Source organism: Rhopilema esculentum, chromosome 7, assembly GCF_057945365.1.
Source record: "Rhopilema esculentum isolate cy_ngs chromosome 7, ASM5794536v1, whole genome shotgun sequence".
Taxonomy (NCBI): domain Eukaryota; kingdom Metazoa; phylum Cnidaria; class Scyphozoa; order Rhizostomeae; family Rhizostomatidae; genus Rhopilema; species Rhopilema esculentum.
In genome coordinates, this window is record NC_142821.1 from 13652912 (window position 1) to 13676355 (window position 23444).

A 23444-nucleotide genomic window follows, 5' to 3' on the forward strand; every position below is an offset into this window, starting at 1 on the left:
CTAAATTCCTTGCTTTATTTTTGTGATCGGAACACAAAATTTATATGGAAACGCTTGATTATTTCACTTAAAACATTTTTTACAATTGAAATGAAGATGTTTTGTTAGACGATATTAGAAGAGCAATGCTGTCTAAAAATTCATGGCAACCATGTCCTCATAAAAGAATTTCACATATTCCCAAACACAAGTTTAATTTCACAAATGCAATTGCTTGCATCAAACTAAATTAATCAAAAGATAAAATTTGCGAAGGTGATCATTCTGGGCACTCCTTCATTCTAAATGTTTTATAACAATTTTGCAACAATACTGGCGGCAATATGGCGCCTTAGAGAACTATCAGGAATGAATAGGCCGGATTTAAAATCTACTTGTACACTGTACTTCAATTGAAAATCTGTTGAAAATTTGTGATCGTGATGCACTCCGTATAGATCTTCTGATATTAAGTTTTTAGCAGCTATCAAGCATTGATCTTGAGACTTTCATATCGAAAATCAAAGTACATGCAATGGATTTCAATCTTCAGCTACAATGAATTTCAATTTTCAGCTATGTGGACACACAGCCACATTTGCTATTGTATACTACTGCCGTAGACAGTAGCCTACGCTTTGCCTTAAACAAAGCAAAGTCGAAAGCTCTTGAAAATGCCAGACAACATAAATATCAATAAAAATGCCAACCCTAGTACCTGCCTGCCTGCCTATTTTTCTACCTAGCATAAACTGGCAAGATTTTCATTAGGGGCAAATAATTACATGAAATTCTCGGACATTTTTGTCAGAAATCCTCTTCTTTATCCAAAAGTCCCTAAAGATTCTTTGCTTTGGTTGAAATCTCATACATCAACGTTGAAAATGTTTTCTTTTTCTGAAAGTCTCTAAAAATCATCCCGGTTCTCTTGAAATATCATACGTTATTGCCCCTTGTACCGCATACCACAGTCCCGAGCACCTTGTACTACACACAAATGTCGAACGGTATCGAGCGGTGTCGAGCGGTGTCGAGCGGTGTCGAGCGGTGTCAAGCTTTGTCGAAGTCGCATATGTTACATTCCGAGAATCATCTGACAAAAAATATCGTTTATCATTCAATCTTTCAACATATCCATATCTCAAACAAAAAACTGAGTACCACTTATCTATGGCGCGCATATACCGCCAAAAATAGCTCTTTCTAACTTTGCCAAGCAGCCTCCTTTTGTGCTCCAGCATATAGGAAAGTCATGGCGGAAGCTTCTCTGCCACAACGATGGTCCGCTGCTGATTTGGTTTGTGACATGATCAGAAGAATAAGAATTGATTGCGAAAGATCAACTTTTTGAGAGGTACGGGCCTGAAATTCATTGGAAACTCCACAAATGGTGTTGCGGGCGTATTTTAAAGCTTTTTAGGTTGTCTCGAACCAAAAAAATTTTTCTAGAAATGTTTCATTTTTTGAGTATTTTTGCATATCCGGGGTCATGGATTTTTTGAAGCAATAATGCCAGCCATGCTGCCACCTGCACTTATTTTCTCGGGGAAATTGTGGAAAAGGAGGCTGCTTGGCAAAGTTCAGGAAGAGGTTATCAACATTCACCATTGAAATTTTGGTAAAGCCACTGAAACTTTAGAGTGATTGAAATTTTAGAAAATGTTAAGCGGGGGTTCAAACTTTAAAAATGGTTGCAATATTAGAACTAACCTAGCATGACTGAAATTTTAGAAATCTGGCAGAGCAAGCGATTGAAATTTTAGAAACGTTGCTTAAGTAATTGAAATTTTAGAAAATGTTGAACGGTGGTTGAAATTTTGGAAATGACTGAAATTTTAAGACTAGACAGAGCAACTGAACTTTTAGAAGATCACTAAACTTTAGAAGATCAGAAAGTTGCTGAAATTTTAAAAAGAGCTATTTTTGGCGGTATATGCGCGCCATACTTATCATTATGACGGTACCTAAAAAGATTAAATTGGCAGTTTAATACATAAATTGTTTTTCAAACGATTACATAGTGATACATAACTTCAACGATTAAAAAAGATCATAACATATTTGTAATGCGATATGGTCATAAAATATCATAACAATCAAATATTATTTAAAAAACAAAGAATTTACCAGACTTCTTTGCTTGTATATAATTCACAGTGTGACACTGCTATACCACTATAAAATAAATTAGTCTACAATGCTATACCACTATAAAAGTAGAAAAAAATGATGCTTTAGGTAACTGGAATTTTGGACCAACAATTTGATGAGATCCTGTATGTTTCCATCAAATTATACTAAGGGAACTTTGTACTTCATTGAGTACAAAAATTCATGATCAAAGACACACACAGGTTCATATTTTTGCTTGGAATTTTCGAAGTAAATTATTCCTTTGTTCAATTAAGTCGTTTTTAATCTTCAGATATAATCCGAATTTGATAACAGTCTTTGCTTAAACTAAAAGTAAATTCCTCTTATGAAACCAAAATCTGATACTTCTAACATCTAATATCTTTATTACGAAAGAATAGGTTCCGGTCCAATAAAGAATCGCAGTCCTTGTAAAAATCGGTGTGGAAGGTAAAAGAATTGCACACGATCAATAAACTCGAGGTGCTTTCAGAAAAAAGTGGGCTTGTAACTGGGTGTCCCAATTCTTACCTGGGCAAAAGCATGTAGCAAATCACAAAATAGCAAAGCCTACCATGTTACTTTTAAACTTTTCTATGCATTTTCTACGTTTAGAAGGCCCATATTAACTAACAATATCCGAGTTCTCCACAGTAACTCTCTTCTTTTGCCACACAGTTGTTGACATTGTTTTTTTCATTACTTTTATTGGTCTGAGATGAAACAAAATTTTGCTTGCACAAGAAGGTTCCAAGCAAAAAATATCACTGGAAGGTGTCTTAAATATGGATAAAATTGACAAAAGTCTTTAGAGCAATGGAGAAGGGTCCTTACTCTCAGTGAATATATTGGTTGACAAATTGTCTTCAAAATACTAGTCAGAATACTGATATCAAGCAACTTCAATCTTCAATCGTTTACTCCTTAAGGCTTTCAACCAATCTGGAGCATTAAAAAAAAAATTAACTCCAAGCTAATACCATTTCCACCCAGCGCTCCAGTTTGTTGATTTCTACAAATGTTGAATTTGGTTTTGATTCAACCAATCCAAGCATCTATTTACCTTTAAGCTCGCTGCAGTACGAAACAAAGTATATATATAATGAATAGCACAACAAATGATAGCAAACAATCTTCTTCAGTTAAAACGATCTTGTCCAAGCAAATCAGACTTGTATGAACCACGGCTGGAAAGTGCCTTCCTCAAATTCAGGCACCATTTCAGTCAGCGGATCTTGACATGCCATGCGGATTCGTTCTGCCGTTGCTGGTGCCTCTAGTTTGAAGATTCCATTGTAGCCGGCATCTTTACGAGCATACCTAATGGCATCCCTGATTGCAAAAAATGCAGATGCGGAAAGAAACAATGGTGGCTCACCAACAGCTCGCGAAGAATAGAGGGCCCTTACGTTTGGAGAGCCTGCAAACAACATTAGCAAAACATTAAGCAAGAAGTAAGTAAATCCAAATTCTTAATGCAATAGCTTGTCAGTTATGGCAATTTTGATAAAATTCACTCTCTAGTTTTCTCCGAAATAATAAAATAAAAAATGAAACATAGCAAATATAAGTAACAAACCACTGAGGAGAGAAACGTTGAATTCTTCAGGTACATCACCAAAACCAGGTATTTTGTACGTCGATGGACCAACTGTCAATGGCACTCCATTTGGTGTATGTTGGAATTGTTCCAGTACAAACAGGCCATAGCCCTGCATAAATGCACCTTCAATCTGACCAATGTCAATAGCAGGGTTGAGAGACTCCCCAAGATCCATCACGATTTCAGTGCTGAGTATTTTATTGTCGCCTAGAATATTTTTGAAAATTGTTTAGCTAATTGCTACACTACAATTAATTAAGTACAGTAGGCTTTCACGTTTTGCTTGAAAAACAAGATCTAGCATAAAAACATAAATCCTTTGAGTGCAGAACAGAAGACTTACATGCCAACTTTTTTCAAACCTTGCAAAATTCTTTTATCCTAACATCTCCTTTTTCAGAGACTCATCACTAAAGATTTTGATTAGTGAAGGTCGTTCTAAATTCCAGGATAAGAAACAAATAGGAAAAAGAAATTGAAATTGGAAAAGTCCCAAGAGATTGCTTCCGTACAGACCCAACTGAACCCAATGTTTTTACCCGAGAGAAGACGAGAGGTTTGATCTGCAAAATGAAACAGATTCTGTGGGAAAGAAGTAAAGATATTCTGTACAATAGAATTTTTTCTAAACTGTTTCGATTGATTTGAAATTCCAATGGAAGAAATATGTTAGTAACAGACGTTGATTCATAAAGATTTCAGCAAGAGGATACAATGGCAGCTTGCCATCGCTTTTAATCAGAAATTTTGAAAGTTACAGCAGAAAACGATACAGCAGAAAAGCATCGTAGTAAGTCCAAAAAAGCGAAAGGATTGCTTGAAAAACAATATTAGGTGAAAACAAACGTCAAGCAAGGCTTTAAAAGAGGTGTGGTCACATTATTGGTCACATTTAAAAGAGGTGTGTTCAGCCTTGAGGTGTTGAAGCATGACTAGCAGCCCGTCTGATTGGCAGTGGGCGTGGCTAAAATGAATGAAAGCGTAGTGAACACGAGGGACTTTGCCAATGCATTTTGATGCTAACAAACCGATGCCTGTCGATGTAATTTGCTGGAAGAGGGTCTTGTTATTGTACAAATATTTCCTTGAAATAACTAAGCGGCAAACGAGCACGCATGAGGGAACAAACAATGGCTGGAGTCAGACACCATCAAAATAAAGGAAAAAAATCTTTTGCTTTGAAAATATTGTTTGGAAATTTCTGTCTTTACAATCATCGTCTTTGTCAAGACACTGTCATTAGGAAAGTCAGAAGCTATTCTGCAATTCATTTGAACTTAAACGCAAAATTTTTCAAAAAAGGCACACCCGTTTTAACCCAATATTGTTGGGGCGGAAGAACTCGTCTACTATGATGAATGCAATGCTCGTTTTTCACTTGACAATAACCTGTAATACTGGTTTCTCACCTGAAAATAACCTGTAATACTGGTTTCTCACCTGAAAATAACCTGTAATACTGGTTTCTTACCTGAAAATAACATCTAATACTGGTTTCTCACCTGAAAATAACTTACAATACTTGTTGCTCACCTAAAAATCTGGCCTCTTCTAGTGAGACTGGGGCATTTGGCGAGTGTCGTTAGCATCTTGGACTTGAAAAGGGTAAGGGTGAAATGGGAGTGCATGAGATTTCTCGAGTGGTCATTATATGGTTTACAGACATACGTACGGAGTAAATGCTTATTGAAACGGATCCAAAATCCCGCTCTAAAACCCCTTTTGGCAGAAGAAAATGGAACTAATAAACATGAGGCAAAATCTTTTTCAATAGAATTGGAGTGCACATGATCAGGTATGCATATGCAACGGTTAAGACAACAAAGAGATTCGGGATTGACAACATCTCTAGCTAATTTCTGAAACTCCAATAACAGAAAGCTTGCTTGCTTTCTTGTTTAATACACCCATTGAAGCAAGTAGCTTTTCCGACTCATGGCAAGTTGCTGGTGTAGCGATTTGGAGCTCACAAGAGAAGACTCAGAGAAAAGTCAAAGATACGTGTTCACTTTTTTTATCTAAAAACCAAGAACTGAACTGCTCTTTTCAAAAACTTGCTTCTCTGCTGGAGACATAAGAAAATTTCCTGCCGTTTATAATAATAACAAAACCGGAAGTGTACAAAAACATAACACTAGAGTTACTTCGAGCTTCAAAGATAGAGATAAAACTAGAAAGTCCAACTATCGACCAATATCAGTCTTGCTTGTCATCTGAAGGCTTTTTGAAAAGCTACCAACAAATCAGTTGCACCGTTATGTGAATGGTAACGGTCACTTTTCATCTGGCCAGTCCGCCTTCTGGGCCTTCATTCAACAGTACAATTGAATGGACCTTGGAAAGCTTTCGGGCATAATGTTCATTGATCTTAAAAAGGCATTTGATACCGTAGATCATAAAATTTTCTGCAGAAAGTTCATGCTTTACGGTGTCAAACAATGTGGGCCATCTTGGTTTAGATCCTACCTAACCAACCGGAAGTAATTTTGTAGAGTTAATGGAGTTAATTCCAAAATTGATAATATATAAGTCGGTGCTCCACAAGGATGGTGTCTTGGCCCATTTCACGTCCTCAATTACAACCATGATCTATCACAAGCAGTCCACGATTCAAACGTGTCCATGTATGCTGACGTCACAACTTTTTCTACCAGTCTAATGATCTGATTCGGCTAACTGAGGCTATCAATCTCGATCTTAGGGAACTGAACACGTTGCTTAAAGGCAACAGGCTTTTCCTGATTGTTGCGAAAACTTATTATATGCCTATCACGACCACGTAGTTTGACTTTTGAGAGATACCTTTCTCTGTCAGTTCCTCCAAAATGAAGTTTGCAAATTGTCTGTACAGGTATTATGGAGCCCCGCTTTTGGTACTGATGCTTCCTTTGTAACTGCTCTGTTTCATTCAACGCATTGCTAGGATCATAGGCTCATTACAGCCTTGATATAGAAGACCTGGCATAGAAGACCGCTCACGAACAGGCTACTTATGGATCAAAGACCGTGGTCTTTATGTGTCTCCAATTCTTGAATGACCTTTTCACCCGAAATTCGCTCTGTTCGTCACAGAACCTTCGTAACACGGGGATCAATTTAAGGTTGCCGAAAGACGATCCGAAAGTGGCCAAAAATATTTTTATTTTAGGCTTAGATATGGAATAGCCTATCGGCCGTGTCAAAGCAGGCAACCTCTCTGTCAAAAAAATTATTTAGCAGCAAACGCTTTCTCTTTCGTTTATATTGTAGGTTTAGGGTATTGTTATATTGTTAAGAAGATTATTTAGTTTAATTTGATCAGAAGCTTATCAATTTTTTTCCTTTGGTTGCATTTATGTTTTCATCAGAGTGCCCCTTGAAAACCAGCTTATGTTGAAGGGAATCCAACCTTCAGAGAATTTAAACATGAAGTATATTTATACCAGGGGCGGATACAGAATAAAAGTTGACGGTCGCACATTAACACTGCCCAGCAGGCGGTCTAGGGGGCCTCCCTCACGATCAAGGGGAGAGCCCCCCCAGAACCAGAACAATTAGGACTGGGGCCCTGAAACCTTCAAATTGTTCAGTCAAACATTTTTCTCTTTAAAAGGTTTTCCAAATTTTCCAGCAAATCCAACACGCAGTTGAAACAAAATATCTTGAGATTCAGAAGTGTACACTTTACAACCTCATCCACTTTCTTCCCTTGCCAGCAGTTGTGCGGCACAGTAATTTAACATAGTGTTTACAGACTTTTCGTGCCGCACAAATATGTGAAAAATTGAATCTTCATTGGTGAGATTTGGTAAAATATTTGCATAACAAAGAGCCTTGCATATTTGTGCGGCACGGGCGACATGCTTAAAAATCATACTGTTTACGGTCTAGGATGGTATTGGAATTTTTTCTATCTTGAATTAAATCGTAGCATTGTGTGTGAGATCGACCAAGTTCGGTCCTGTGTTTATTGTGTAAAGGGAGCAAAATTTATTATCCTTAAGGAGGAAAATAAAAGATTGTGGTAAACATGATTGCTTTATTTCAATGACTGAAGACTAAAACTAAATTCTGAAAATCTGACGGTCTTCCGTGCGACCTGTGCGAAACCCTGAATCCGCCCCTGATTTATACGAAAAATGCGGTTCTACTAATCATTAAACCTTCACTTCATCTTTGAACTGAATGTGAAAAAAGGTAAGAAAATAGAAACTTTGTGAAACAAACATGGAATGACAAACCTGTCAAGCAATCGACTTCCACAACAGAGCATCCAACTCCAAAGGTGTAATAATTATACGCTCGTCCAATGTTCGTCTTGATGTCGTACCCAATGTCTGGCGTTTTGTAGTAACCAGTCGCTGATAAACACACTCTGTCGTAGTAGGCCTTCTTCACAATGTCGTTCCATGACTCCTCTTCCTGTCGGTACGGTTCTAAACGCTTCATCAGTTTCTGACAAGCGTCCATTACAGCCATTCCTTGCAAATCAGAGCTGTGACTTGCAGAGGTTGGAATCGTGTTGGGCACTTTGTCTGTTGCAGTATGCGAGATTAAAATCTTGTTGTGAGGTATCTCGAGAACAGTGCTTGCCACTTGAATCATCTTCGTATGCAATCCCTGACCCATTTCGACTCCTCCGTGTGAAACCAGTACGCTTCCATCAAAGTATATATGCACAAGGGCACCTACAGAATAATTTTAAGTTGTTGAAGGAAAGGGTGCATTTTTTGCTAAGTATGAAAATAAAACTTGCTGTAATGAGGTTCTGATTGAAAATTCAGTGTACTGTGCTATATATAGATGCAATTAAAGAACTGGATAATTTTTACTGTCCTCTCATATGATAATTTAATCGTCCCTATAATGGACGAAAACATAAAATCATGTCATTAATGTTACAGTGGCTGCACATGGGACACAATGCTTTGCACAGTTCGTCTGTCAATAAAGAAATGAAAATGCAGGTTTCCTAATCGCATAAACCAGATAAAAATCGAACATTTCCTTTTTGCAAAGCGCAAGTCTTTCGAGATAAGGTGGAAGGAAAAACTTGTGAAAGAATAATTACAAATTAAGGCATGCATCGATGCAAGCAGTCTAAAGAAAGAACCTCAAGGATTTTTTAAGAATATGGGTATGGAGAGTGCTTAGTTAATCAACAAATAGGTAAGGTACGTAGGCTAGATAGGGACACAATAACAGTGGGAGTTGTAAAAAGTACAGATGTCAATTGTGTAAAATCATGTCTAGCAGCGATAGTCTAGCACTACAGGCAAAGAATATAAGATCAACTATTTGCTTAACCGTGAATCGTCCAATTTTGAGTACTTAATCGATTAATGGATAGCCTTCCTACCCAGCATTAGCATCAGCATTGAACAAAATTGATTGAGTACCTATATAGATTTATCTATATTCTCAAAATAATAATTGCTTAGGAAGTTACCGCCGCGATTCAAAAATGAAGCTTCGATGCCTACGCCATATGTCACAGGGACAATGGCAATGCCACGCTTTTTCCATCTGCTTCCATCGTTAAATATTTCTACCTCTTGTCTGCGTTTGTAATAATTACTCTTCTCAATGCATTTGTCCCAGCATCTTCTGGTCCCAGGTTCCATGACCTGGTTATAGTGGGTCACCTCTCCACCTTGGTACATGTTCTTCTCTCTGATTTCTGCCGGGTCCCTTCCCAAAAATGTTGCAATGTCATTAATCCATGTTTCAGCCATCATCATCCCTATTAAAAGAAAAAATATTTTGCAAAATTTTCTCTTTGGCAAAGATAGGTTTTTGGCAATTTATAATCAAAACATTGCTTAAAATTATAATCTTAAAAAAAGTGTGCATTCTCAACTTATCCTGCTGTTGCTGTTGTCATGATGTTTTGAAACATGAAAGAGCAGTGCATTTTTGAACTATCTGCTCTAGATCAGTTGCAATCCTGTTAAATTTCTTAACTAATTGTTGGATTATTTGATGTTATATCAAGTCCATTCTGTTAGATAATTCACGACAAAAACCGCTATTGTGTAGACTTTTTATCAACGTATTGCTGCTTGGTCCTCGGAGGATCTCAATTCGCTGAATTTTTTGTAAATAGCCAAAGAAGTCATAGCATTTTCAGTTCAGCAACTTTCGGGTCTGGATTTTGAGAAAGCCCTGAAAGAGTTAGAATTCAATTAGGAGCAGAAAAATCGCTTGTGTTCTTAGTTCTGTGGCATGAAGAATTGTCTCGATGAAAGAAAAGAATGTTAATTTATATAATTATGATGAATTTTTTGAGGAGGTTTTCTTGGAAGATGGCATCATAACATGCGGCGTTCAACAAACACCCTCGAAGAACAAAATGGCGACGCCATTAAGCCTAACGCACCCCTAGACCATCACTGAAATTCCCCCTTTTTCCACCAATCTTTGGGTTGTGCGTCCTACGTAGCCAGAATCAAACTGGCACGTAAATTCATATACAACAAAAACTCTTTTGTGTTTTAGGAACGCAGTCCTTTTGAATGGATGGAAGGGCCTTTTTTGTACTGTAAACAATACGTTGATTCACTGCAAAGAAACAATTTGTAATGGCCTCTTTTATTTGACTTCCAAAACGCAGGAACTGTTACCGATCCAGGGTACTTTTAGATAGACCGGGCACTTTTGCGGACCATATTTTTTGTCAGCCGAGAAATATGCTTTTTTCTCCTTAATGTAAATTGGAATGGCATCCTCTGGATAGTCGTTCTCCAGAAAAATCGTTTTTAGTTGTTCAATTTCCGAGTCGAGTTTAGACTTGGAAAAAACCATCAGTGCTCTATCTGTAAGCGTTTGATGTTTCTGTTTCATACAATGAAGAGATGAGAATATGTTTGGGCAGTTCCAGTATCATTTTGTCCGTAAACAACATGACAATGGACAAGAAAGATCGATTTGACGGTTTGTGACATACTAAATCAACTAAATTCTGTTGCAATATATCGCGAAGTGCCATCCGCTGTTCATTTCAGAGTAATCATGTTTGTGGAAAGAAAAATATTTTTCATTGCAAATATATGTCACTGGTACTCCTATCATTAAAGCTCAGTTCTCGTATTTGTGCAATCGTTGATATTGTTTGGAAATGAGAAAACCTCAAAAACATTTATACAACTGATTTCGATGCCTTGATGAAGTCTAAAATTATTGACAAAACAGTCATATTAGAACATTTAAATAGCTTGGTACAGCTAATTTCATTATGAAGCTCTATCTTCAGGGCCGCTACCGCTATAGCATGAACAGGTCTTTGACTAATAGAATTTCATTGACTCTCTACAAAACGTAGGAAAGGCAAAGTTGAGAAATTTAGGTTAAGCAAGCGGAGAGCTGTCATTGGATTATTGATCAAGTGTCACATACCTTGCATAGCCCCGAATCCACGGAAAGCAGTGTTGGAAGCGAGATTTGTTTTACAACAGCGCCCAGATGACCTCCAACACGGAATAAAATAAGAATTTTCGCAATTCATTACAGCTCTTTGAAGGACCAATAAAGACATATCGACGCTCCAGCCAGCGTTTGAATACAAATCTACGTTTGCTGCTAAAATGTGCCCATCCTTGTTGAAACCAATTTTGTATTTGCTCAAAAATGGATGGCGACCCCCCGTCATCATCATATCCTCGTTTCTGTCAAGCATGATTCGCACTGGTTTACCAACCTGGAAAAGAGGAGATTTATAGATATTACAGTGAATTTGTGAACAGGTAATGAGGTACACTTATGATGGCAAAATAGCAAAGATACTGGCAATATAAATCTTGCGAATAAAGATACTGCAGGAGATACCACTAAATTGACTATTTCAATATGAACGGCTGGGAAGGTGTAACAACAAAAGAATCTGGTTCAAAATAAGGTCAGTTATCTGATCAACAACTAAAGTCACGTGCAAATAGTTGGTGAATTAATTACGAGACTAATGTTCATTAAACAAGCAATAACTAAAGAAAGTGAAGAAAATGTTCATTGTGACACGGAAAAACGTCTTACCTTGCAAGCAAAAGTCATTATGTACCAAATGAAGATAATATTCATGCTAAATGGATGCAGGGTCTTTTCTTGACATGTCATATCTTGATTCAGTAAACTGAGTTCTTCATTACTAATCCTGATATGTAGCTTTAAGCAAGTGGAAACCTGACACTCTTACAAGAATTCTCATTTCTTAAAAGTGGAATTTTTAATGAGATTGTGCTCCAAAGTCTAATTACTATGGCTGAGATGAAATAATGAGCTTCTCGGTTTCTGATTCCTAAAGCATCAAAAAAAAATAGATAGAAAAGTCTCACCTTACAAGCAACAACAGCAACAGCAGCAGCTATGATAGGTGCCTTTGTCTCCTTGCCACCGAAACCACCTCCGAGTCTTTTGGTCTTACAAACGATGCGGTTGTAATCCAGACCAAGCGCGTTCCCAACGGCATTCTGTGTATCAGCTGGGGACTGGGTTGCAGAATAAATTATGATTTCGTCATTCTCATTCAAAGGAAATACAATGCATGATTGTGTCTCAAGATAAAAATGCTCCTGCGCCCCAGTTCTCATTGTCCCTTCTATGATGTGGTCGCATTTATCAAATTCCTCTTGCGCGTTTCCTCGCTTCAACTCAATCAAGTCACCATAATACGAATTAGCCGCAATTGCCTGTTCTATTGTCACGATTGCAGGCAGTTCTTCATAAGAAACTTTTACCTTGTTTGCAGCCCTTCTCGCAATGTTTTTGTCAGTTGCAACAACAGCACCAATCACTTGCCCAACAAAGTGCACGACTTTGGATGCAAACAATTCTTCATCATTCGAAAAATCAGGAATACCAGTTAAATTTCGTTCTGGGGGTAAATCTTTGTGGCTCACAAAATCAACAACCCCATCAATAAGCAATGCTTCAGATGGGTCTATGTCCAGTATCTTGGCGTGGGGTTTTGTGCTTGTGACAAACACTAATTCAAGCTCGCCTTTTGTCTTGGCCATATCGTCTACATACACGGCTTCTCCTGTCGTGTGCAGATCACCTGATTTGTGTGGTATCGGCTTTCCGACTACTTTTTTCTCCCCATCAGACAGTTTAAAGAACTGATTGCTTTTAATTACACCTTTATGGAACTTCTCTGTCGCACTGGAGCAATGTTTCAATAGACCAGACGTCGAAACTTTTATCACTTCTGCAACGTGAAGGAAAAACTTGAAAAACAAGCTCATTGCCAATGATCTTCTGTAACGTACCATGCCCCCTGGAGCATTTGGAGGCAAATTAAACTCAGAACAAATTGACCGCAATGTTGCTTCAAGAGTTCCGTCTCCTAATTGTTTCCCTTGAAGAAGCTCCATAGTTTTAAGGGCCAATTTTGAAGTAGGTGCAAGTCCTCCATAACAGAATGTAGCGTCCTTAACCAAAGCTCCTTCCACTACCATTCTGAAAGCTGCATTTACAATTGCAATATCGTCATCGCGTCTTTTTGCTTGTTTATAAGCTTGAAAATATTCGTTGGTTTCAGTGAATGGTAGAGTGATGGATACTAATACTTCTTCTGGTTTGAGGCACGTCTTTCGATAGCCAACGTAAAACTTTTCATTCATTTCCAGCGACCTTTGTTCATTCTTGCATGCTACATCAAGTCGGCATTTAGAGGCCATAAAAATAGGAATTAGGTCAGATATTGGGCTGCCAGTCATGATATTTCCACCTACTGCTGCCACGTATCGTATTTGTTTTCCTGCAAACCATTGCATCATTTCGACAAAAGCACTGAGCACTCTGGTTTTGTAGGGCGGTAGTTTTTCGATCATTCTTCGACAGACAGTTTCCATTTCATCAAGAGTCACTGAGGCCCCAAATGTCACACCATTTTCCAGGATAGATATTTCTTTCAACTCTTTAATGTGACTTGGGTGTATCAAGACAGGATATTCAAGGTGCTTGAACTTGGTCTCAAGTCCTACTTCAGTATTTCCAACAACGATCTTTGCGTATGGAAACTGCTCCTTCAATGACAATAGTTCATTTAGAGTTGTTGGTCTGTACCAGGTGACTCTTTCACCCGGGAAAACCAAACTCTCTGATTTTATTCCTTTGGAAAGGAGCAGACTGGGTGGGAAAATTGGCTCTTGACTTGGGTCGTATGGAATAAATTTGAGAGAAGTGACATCAGGTACTTCAAGAGATTCCTTCAATTTAATGCCAGTACATTTGTCAGGAGCTGTCGACTTTTTGCAACAATTCTCACCTGCTCCACAACAACTGTTTCTGTTGTCCTGCATATCAGAAAACCCATTCATCTGCACCTTAGTATTTTCCATTGCTGCCAATTGTGCTTCTTTCAAATGATCAATATCAGCATTTGGCGATTGTTTCTCTAAAGAATTGCCAATTTCGCCATTTGTACCTTCACAGTTTTCAGAGAAGCCAATCGTGAATTCATTCATCTTGTTTACCATGCTGCTTTCTCCGCCGTCACATTCTTCATTTTCATTTGGCCTCTCTTTCGTCTCTGCAATGCAAAAGGTTTTCATCGCCTCGAGAATCGGTCGGTAGCCAGTGCAACGACAGAGATTCCCCTTGAAATACTCCTCAACATCAGCCATACATGGTATTGGTTTATTCCGCAGAAGAGTGTACATGGACATCACAATTCCTGTAAGGGAAACGGACCCATCAAAAAATGGCATGCAAGTTTAAACCTGAAGGACAATGAACAATGCAATGACGTTTTGATGGCCTTTGAAGTCACATAGATTGTTAGCAAGACAACAGTGTTCTATCCTAGGACGTTGCGTCTCAATGTGCCACGTGATAGGGAGAAACCAGTTTTATTTAAAAATCATTGGGCCATTTCAAATTTGTGACATAGTTGGTGGTTATGATATTTGCGAAAGGAAAATTTTTATATTTTGAAAAACACACGTAAAAAAAATTAAGGAATTAGAATTTTGCATTCAAATTGCCACTTCATAATTTATGGGATCTATCACGAGAAAATTTAAGACAATACGCATCGTGAAAACCTTACAGAAATTATTATCAAATTTTTTTTGTTCTGCTTGCTGATATTTCATTCTTAATCTTTAGTTTCAATGTTATATTAAAAATAGTCTTAACAATTGTACTCTTTACTGTTTTAAAATTCTTTTTTTGTATTTGTGTTGTTGTTGCTGTTGATTTTAAGCCATTGTATTTCTTTCAAACAAGTTGAAAAGTCTCTAGTTTGTCAAGGACAGCGCAAAAGCTGTCAATCACAAGAGCTGCCAATTGCAAAAGCTGTCAATCACAGGAGCTTCCTTTCTGGCTTCCTGGATTGCTAGGCCAAATCAAAACGGTAGATCTTCAGGATGCACTGAAGCCGTTTTCCCGGACAGGGATTGCCATGGTGCGCTAACCTTTGCCTAAGGTCTACAACCAGGCAAAAAATTGGGAGTAGGCACCTTACTCTTTCATTTTAGACCCCTTACCGATTGGAGAGAGAAAAAGTAATAATCGCGAAGAGGTTATTCAACAAATAACCGTGACCCCTTACCTAAGCAGTGGTTTGAAGGAGAAAAAATTATTATTTGAAGAAAAGGATCCTCATGATGCGAACAAAGAATGAAAAAACCTTCAAAGTCAAGTAGAAGGCGTTCAGTAGCAGATGACTTCAACGCCATTTGCATAAAACTTTTAGATGACGTCATGCACTAATGGGGGTCAATTTGGTACCAGATATAATTCATAAAATTGAGTGATAACTTTATAATTTCAATCTATGTAATTGAGAAAGGTTTGATGTTGTCAGCACATTTCTTCCTAGAGAAGTGAAAAAATTTCAAATAGAAAAATTTTATCTAACCTTTCTCAATAATTGCATGACTGAGTCCATATAGTGCTACTCACCTGGCGTACAAAATCCACACTGTGAGGCATGCATCTTCGACATTCTTTCTTGTATTGCATGAAGTTTTGTTTTCGTGCTACCGATGCCTTCAACTGTAGTAACAGCTAGGCCATGCATCGCACAAACAGGAGCAAGGCAAGCGTTCACTGACATGTGCTTAATCGTCTTCGTCTCCTTCTCGTACATTGACACCATCACAGTGCAAGCACCACAACCACCCTCCCCACATCCCAGTTTTGTTCCACATAAGCTCAGTTTTTCTCGTAAATAGAACAACAGAGTCCATTCTGGGTCAGGTTCTTTCTCCACGACTTTCCGCCCTGTAGATTTAAAATGACTGATTTACATGTTTACACTATTCCGAAACATAGCTAGCCTAATTACACACAAGCTATAAACTGGAGGTTCTTATGTGTCGAAAGTGTACAAAAAGAAAGGGGCTTAAAGGTCAAAGTGTGTGCTGAGCGAAAGTAAGGTCCGTACAAGCAACCGACAAATCGTATGACATGCATATAGGGATTCCAAGCCCATTCAAGGATTAATAAACCATAAAAGCTGTCTTAATATCAATCTGTCTTTTGACTCACTATGGTTGTCGTATTGCTTATGTTGATAATTGTCGCGATGCTTACATTAAATTTTATTAAAAACAGTTAACCAGAACAAAAAATTAGATTTTCAGTCGATTCATTTCATTCTAAAAATATATTCTACTATATGTTGGATTCTCGCAGTTGTTTTGATTTGTTTTTCCCAGTTTAGTTATGCACCAATTTTTACCGCTAGATATTTGATATAGCAAGTGAAATCAATATTTTTGCGATTTATTTGATAGATGGGAAAATTGGTTGAATCATTGGGGCCTAGTCTTGTGTGGTTAAATGCAGTACCAGAGTTGATGCTCTGTGTTTCCAAGAAATTGAAAGAATTTTGACCAAAATAAGCAAAAGCGATATGTGTAGTAAAGAAAGCACTTGCTCCTAAAAATTCTATAGTCGTGTGCAAAAATTTAAGACCACGTGACACATTTTTCCGTTATTCTAGGCTATCATCAAAATAACATTTCTTGTTTAAACATTCATCCTAATGCAATTCACTGGAATTAAAGATATTTTGTAAAGTGTGTATTAAATATATCTTTAAAGAATATACATAAAATGATAATATTCAATTCAGTATCAATACATCAATATATATGGTGTTTTTTGGAAGTAATTGCGTTTCTTTTTAATTTTCCCTCCTTGTCTTAAACTTTTGCACATGTTTTTTGGACATATTTCCGTCACCGATTAAAGAGTTGCTGCAGGAGACATGGAACATATCAAACAGCTTCGTTATTGATGATTATGATGAAAACGTTACTATACGAAATTATTAAACGAAATTATTCGAGTTATATATAGTTTGTGGTATGCAGTCTAGACTTTTTTCTTCATTGCCTAATCGTGACATTTTCAATACAAGTTGATGTTTGAGAGTATCGAAGGTAATGAGACGAGACTGCACAATAATGCAACTGAATGCGCTCGAATAATGCAAACAAAAAAGGCCAACAATATAAGTGAATGCACCAGACAACTATAAGGATATTATCCAGGCCTATCTGCATTTACTTTAATTCTATCACATAATACAAACAGAAGCATCCCTGATTGACAAGCAATAACAAAATTGGTATCAGATCTGAGTCAGTGTAGTATTATGCAGAAGCCTACCTTACCTTTCCACTTTGCTGTTGGTAGATTAAGATTAGGGGTCAAATGAGAGAATGATTATTAAACAGTAATACGGACATTGCAATAGTTTTCGAATTAAGTCATATTTACTGTTTTTCATGAAGCTCCATCACTCCAACGGCTCCGACGTCCATTAACTGTTTATATCGATCTCAAAACGAGACTATTTTGAACTAACTTTGAGGCTGTACGCTCATATTTCTCAGCGTACAGAACCATCGTTTTAGCTGATTAACGGCAAATATTATTCATGGAAAGGAGCATTTTGATTGGTTAAAGTACCGTCTAGGGTATTCACTGCGTATTCATGAACATGAAGTAGCTCAATCTTCAAAATTAGCTTCAAAGATCTCCCAGCTTCTCTATGCTTCGCAGCGTTATCGTTTCCATCAATTTCGTGATATTTTGTACTTATACAAAATGTAGAATATCGAAGGTAACGAATTCAACCAGAATCAATAGCCCAAAAACATTTTTTACTTATTACAATTATACGTCGTATTAATATTTTTTCTGAGAAAATCTAAGGGTATTCACTGAATACCTTGAATACCCGGACGCTACGCCACTGATCGAGACATGCCTGAATTGACATAGAGACAGAAATGCTTTTGAGTCCTTTTCGCCATGAAAATTGCGTGCCAAGTCAGATAAGCCTGGTTCGCTGAACGTGTCGCTGATCCCTTCTCCCATTTTCCATAACGATCAAAGAAAAAGTGTTCCCATAAAATCGCAAGAGTCGGGAACGTGTCGGCATTCCCTTCTTCCATCTTCCATAACAATCAAAGATAAAATGTTCCCATGACAACAAAACAACAGCAAGCAAAAACCATAGAAATAAGAAACGCTAGAGTGCCGACTAGGGCCCATTCTATGAGCAACGCGTGTGGCAAGCATGCGGAAGCAAAATGGTAGCTTAGAGTGGCAAAAAGCTTACAGCGGTTATAGTAGTACTACAGAGCTTCCAAAGGAAATGGCTTGTAAAGGTTAAACTGACAATAGATCTTAAGGTATTTAAGAAGGAAACTTTATACGTGACAGAAAAAACATATTTACGGTTTACATGAGAACCTTTGTTACAAACGAGACAACTTTTCCAAATCTTTATGGCAATGGATTCGGAACAAGGACAAGGAACCAGATTCGGATGAAGGCAGAAAGAGAAGCAGTGATCACTGGAAGTTTGTTTTGTCAAGATCACATCCTTGCAGCGATGAAACTAGGTATAAATAGTTATGTAGAGTACCTTTGAAAATATTAAATATTCTTTATAATATAAAGGGCCATTTATTCAAAAAACAAACGCAAGCTTTTTTAGGCCTTAACCCGTGGTATTGAAGAGGGGGCATTTATTGGCTCTGGGAGCTCCTGGTCTAAAGAGGCGGGGAGCTGTCTACGGAGATGAATGTAAAACGTTAAAGGTTTGCAAATGATTTTGATTAAACCGCGTTTCTTTTTGCAATACTTGGATTGATGGGAGATATCGTTGCGAGTCGTAAAGAACGGTGTCCACGTCGTCACATCATAGCTAAACCTAACATTCATTAACGGAAATATTTTTAAATAAGGTGAAACACAGTTATATACTTCACGTTTGTTAACACAAAGTAATGATGATCCTTTCAGAGTAGTTCATCATTCTATATACATATTTACAGATGCTGGAAGCAAAGAGTCCCAATTCAACTTCAGCTAATCATTGTAAAAGAGGACAGTTTTCAGCAGCTTATGCCTAGTTGATGGACGGTTTGCTTTAACAACACGCTCTGTGTGGACTTTGCTGAATTGGTAAATGAAAATTTTCATGTACAATTGACAAATAAACTTGATCAGTGCTGTTATATGATCTGCTTCCATTTTCTGTAATTTGTGTGTCTCCATGGAATGCTGTTGTAAGGAAAGAAAGACTCTGTTTCTTAACCTTTCAAGAATACGCAAAGACAACCTTTCTACTACCTTCTTTGACATATTTTGCCAATAAATCATCAATTCCCTTGCAACTTTGTCAGTTTCTTGGACTACACGCATAGTGGATGAAGATGGAATAAATAAACTCCCATGACTTTTGAAGGACAACAAGGTTGATGCATTTGTTGTATATTTTTGTGGCTCATAGAGGGAAACAGCGCATTCTGGACGTTTGATCTGTTCAATGAGGCGTTTGGCAATATATCCAATGATGTAATACAAAGCATCATATCTCCATGTATTTGTTGTGTTCAAAAGCCAGTACACCCGAGGATCGCATGGGGGCTCATCTTTTGGTATTAGGTCCAAATCCTGTGAAGGCTCTGAGTCCTGTTTTGGCATTACACAGTTAGCAGTTTCAGGAGAGTCAATCTCATTCTCTTGTAAGAGAGCCCTTAATGCATATTTAAACTCAAGAACATTGGGGTTGTTGTTCCAGCCAAATCTACCACGTATTTTGCTAAAGAACATTTCTAAAGCATCTTGGGAGAAACGATATGTCAAAACATACTCAAATCTATTATCTGGTTGTGAAAGTAAATTTCTGCTGATGGCAATAATTGACTTTGCTGTTGTTATAAAACCCATAATGAATGTTTTTCGAGGACCCTTGTAGATGATATGTTTTTCAGCATCACAAAGTGATTTTAGATACTTTTCAGTATCTGCAATGAAATATGCCAATTAATAAATGTTTTCCAATGTCATTGATTGCTTTTTCCCTTTTCCAAATTTGTTTTTACTATTTAACAGGTCAAAAAGGTCATTTATTCTAAGAATAAAATCAGTTGTTGCTGCGCTGTCTTCAAATCCAGAAAATCTTAGAGCACACAAGAAGTTTATGGCTGAGGCAATGGAACAGCTGAGAGTTTGGGCTGCAATTTTCACTTTCATCTTGTGATTTCGCCACTTAATATGCTGACCACGAAGCTTGTTACCAAGATGCAAGATATCCCTACTTTGGACCTGATGCAATTTAGTTATGAAGTCCCATTTTATTTGCTCTTTATTTGCATTGTAAAATATGCCTTTTTCTGCCAATGCATTTCTTGCCAGTTTTAGCATATGACATGCATTTAAAATTACATGGACCTTTGCACTATCTCTGGATGGATGGTTGAAAGCACCATCAAAATTTTCAAATAGTTTGCAACCAAGCTTGGTTGCTGTGGCCAAGTTCTTTGATGTTCCATCAAAGACTAATGCATGACAATTGAAACCATGCTCTGTTAAAAAGTTTATTGATGTGGTAACTATTTGGGCCTGAATGTCAGAACCTGTTGTGTCAGTAAGAAAATATGCAATCGGGTACTGCCATTTCATTTTTAGTCCTGCTGCCATTACAACAAGGACATGAGTTGCCACATTTTCTTTCGGTTCACCTTGAATAGAGCCTAGTCAACATTACCAAAGAGCCGACCAGTTTTTCTGTCCACAACTGTTTGTGATTTTAATGACATTTCATCCAATATGATAATACTGTCACGCTGATCAGAAGGAACCATATGCTCCAATGAATTGATGACATTCATAAGAAACCCAGGCTCAACTTCAATATTTGCTGCCCAACTTCTAATAGTTGATGGATTTGGTAGACAAAGTGTTTTCCTTACATATCTATAGCCTCTAGGACTATGAAAATGTAAAATGACTGCAAATTCTCTTATGGACTTATCATATCTTGAACCAGTTTTCTTTTCACTATTCCTTGCTTGGTTCTTGAATAGATCAAGAGCCATTTCATTGAAATTTTGAATCAGCATTTGGTCAGCATTTGCATTTGTTAAATATTTATATTTATTCAACTCCTTGATTAAACTGTGTATAGTTTTTGCTCTGCGAAGTTTCTGGGCCTTAAGCCGTTTTATTTGCCTATTCTTTTTGGATATCATATTTGATAGTTTCTTGACCTTCTTAGAGGGTGATGCAGCATACAAGTGATCACAATTCTTCATAGATGTTTCACTAGAAGTTGATTGGGCAACATCACATTTTTTAAGGATATTCCTTCTAGCAGGTGGCTTTCTTATTTTACTTTCCTTAGGGACAAGATGGTCAAGAAAGGCAAATTTTGAAGGAACTGCATCAGACTTTAAACGTTTCCTTTGAACTTCCAACTTTAATGCCATACTTTCTGCATAGTCACTATGAACATAGTCTGTCTCTTTAAAATGTTTTTCACAAAGTACAGAACTTTTAGTTGGATGCCAATTTTTACGTTTACTTGCTATTACCCCTTTTTCAGGAGCTCCAGGTTACCATGTGGAAATCTAAATGAAAATGTGATAAATTTTGGTAAGGTTTATCATCATTGCCAAAAGAGAGAGCCTCAAAATTGTTAGAAAAGCAAATCCAATAAAAACAAATTGATCTCAGAGTTCATAATCATCATTCTTTACATTCATCAAGAACAAATAAGCATAAATAACAGCATCATTAAATTTTTGTTATCAAATATATTCATTCTTCTAAAACACTAAGGTCAATGGTGATTTCTGAAGATTTTCGCAAATCCTACCATTCATTGTTTCAAGAGTTTTATAAGTCTAAAAACTTGCCTGCAAAGATGGGGGAGGGGCAGGAGACACCATTGCTTCTTACATTTTCTCTAATGTAAACGGGGTGATAAGTACATACTTTCACTAAAGAAGTTATTCCTAATGTACTTGGTGAACTGTTTTACATACTTAGATAAAAAATTATGATATTTTGCAAAGTACTGCATTTATACAGAATTCAACCTTGTGCTTTTGGTTTGCTTCGAGTACTGAAGTTTCGTAATTTTTTCTCACGGCTCAGTTCGCGTATCTTATAGCGAGTTGTTATGAAAATGTGTGTATAACATAACATAAGTATTGTACTTTAAATATGTGAAATTCCTGCAGAAGTCATAATACTGAAACGAATTGCCGCTTCAAAGAGGGCCTCAATAAAAAAGGAAACCTAGGCCCTTTATTTCTCTAAAAGTACATCAAGATCCACGCAATATGCAGTTCTAAGAACATACGATACAAATTTGCTCTTAAGAGTTCGCGTCAGGAACAGTTTCAACTCACTTGTGAAATGATAACGACTTCGTTTCACCTTCGCTCCGGCTGGTGCAGTTGTATGCAGCACAAGACTTCGGCATCGTGTTTTGGTTGATTCTACTTGGCGATTTACAAAAATTTAGAAAATATATACAATAAGGTTATTATTTACAACTTAAACAAGGTAGTTTTGCAGGAAGGAGCAAGTGCAGCTTGAAATTTTGATCGATTTTTGACAGAAACGCCACTCGCCGGCCATCGTAGTCGCACAACAGATTTCCCGCAATTTTTTTGCCACTCTAAGCTACCATCTTTGCAGTGCATGATTGCCACACATCACGTGACCTAGTCGGCACTCTAGCGTTTCTGATCTCTATGGCAAAAACGTGCCAAATCATTTCCTTTGATTGGTTAATTTCATCCAAGTGATTGTTTCTTAACAATAGTGGATCGGCGACGTCGGCGACCCATTAAAATTATCTTTGATCGTAAGAGTCGTAATGGGGTGTTAAAACGCTCTCAACAATTCGACGCAACATTCGTTGAGCGGTGAACTTCGGACTTTCAGAGATCGAAGACAAGTTTGGAAGATGAACTTCGGATACTCTTTCACTTTAACAGTAGCTGCCTGATGATTTCCTAAGGTCAGGATATTGGTCTTGCAACATGCTTTGAATTGCTATCTCATCCGATTTACTTTCACTGCCAACTGTTTCCAAGAGTTTGTCATGGTGTGCCATTACGATTTATAAAATTCAACTTCTCTCAACCTCTTGGTCTGATCTGAAATCTTGACACGCTGAAGCCTTTCTTTGACGCGCAAAATCCAAGTCTAGTGCGCTTGCGCCGACTGAACATTGTTGTATGGGGTGTTAAAACGCTCTCAACATCTCTCAACAACACCTTTAACAATAGAAATGTTGAGTCGACCCGCTGAACATTTTTGAATCTGTTCAAACTCCACTCAACATCGCTGAACACCGCTCAACACCACTCAACATCACTGAACAGGGTGTTTAAACGCTCTCAACATTTGCACTCTACAAATGTTGAGCGATGTTCAGTGAAATGTTGAGAGCGTTTTAACGGGGCTTAAGAGTCGGGAAAGTTGAACA

The 23444-nt window shown here is 37.5% G+C and overlaps 1 protein-coding gene across 3 annotated transcripts in view; it reads right to left on the reverse strand.

Moving 5' to 3' along the window:
• Window positions 1-1088: 1088 nt before the first annotated feature.
• LOC135683134 (xanthine dehydrogenase) overlaps window positions 1089-23444 on the reverse strand; it is a 39187-nt gene continuing 16831 nt past the window's right edge. For all 3 annotated transcript variants that reach the window (XM_089109221.1, XM_089109222.1, XM_089109223.1), the window contains exons 3-9: window positions 15596-15916; window positions 12022-14363; window positions 11090-11390; window positions 9144-9437; window positions 7936-8382; window positions 3692-3922; window positions 1089-3532 (exon numbers count right to left, since the gene is read on the reverse strand). In XM_089109221.1, coding sequence (XP_088965347.1) covers window positions 3279-3532; window positions 3692-3922; window positions 7936-8382; window positions 9144-9437; window positions 11090-11390; window positions 12022-14363; window positions 15596-15916 — 4190 coding nt within the window. In that variant the 3' untranslated portion in view covers window positions 1089-3278. The remainder of the gene's footprint in view (window positions 3533-3691; window positions 3923-7935; window positions 8383-9143; window positions 9438-11089; window positions 11391-12021; window positions 14364-15595; window positions 15917-23444) is intronic.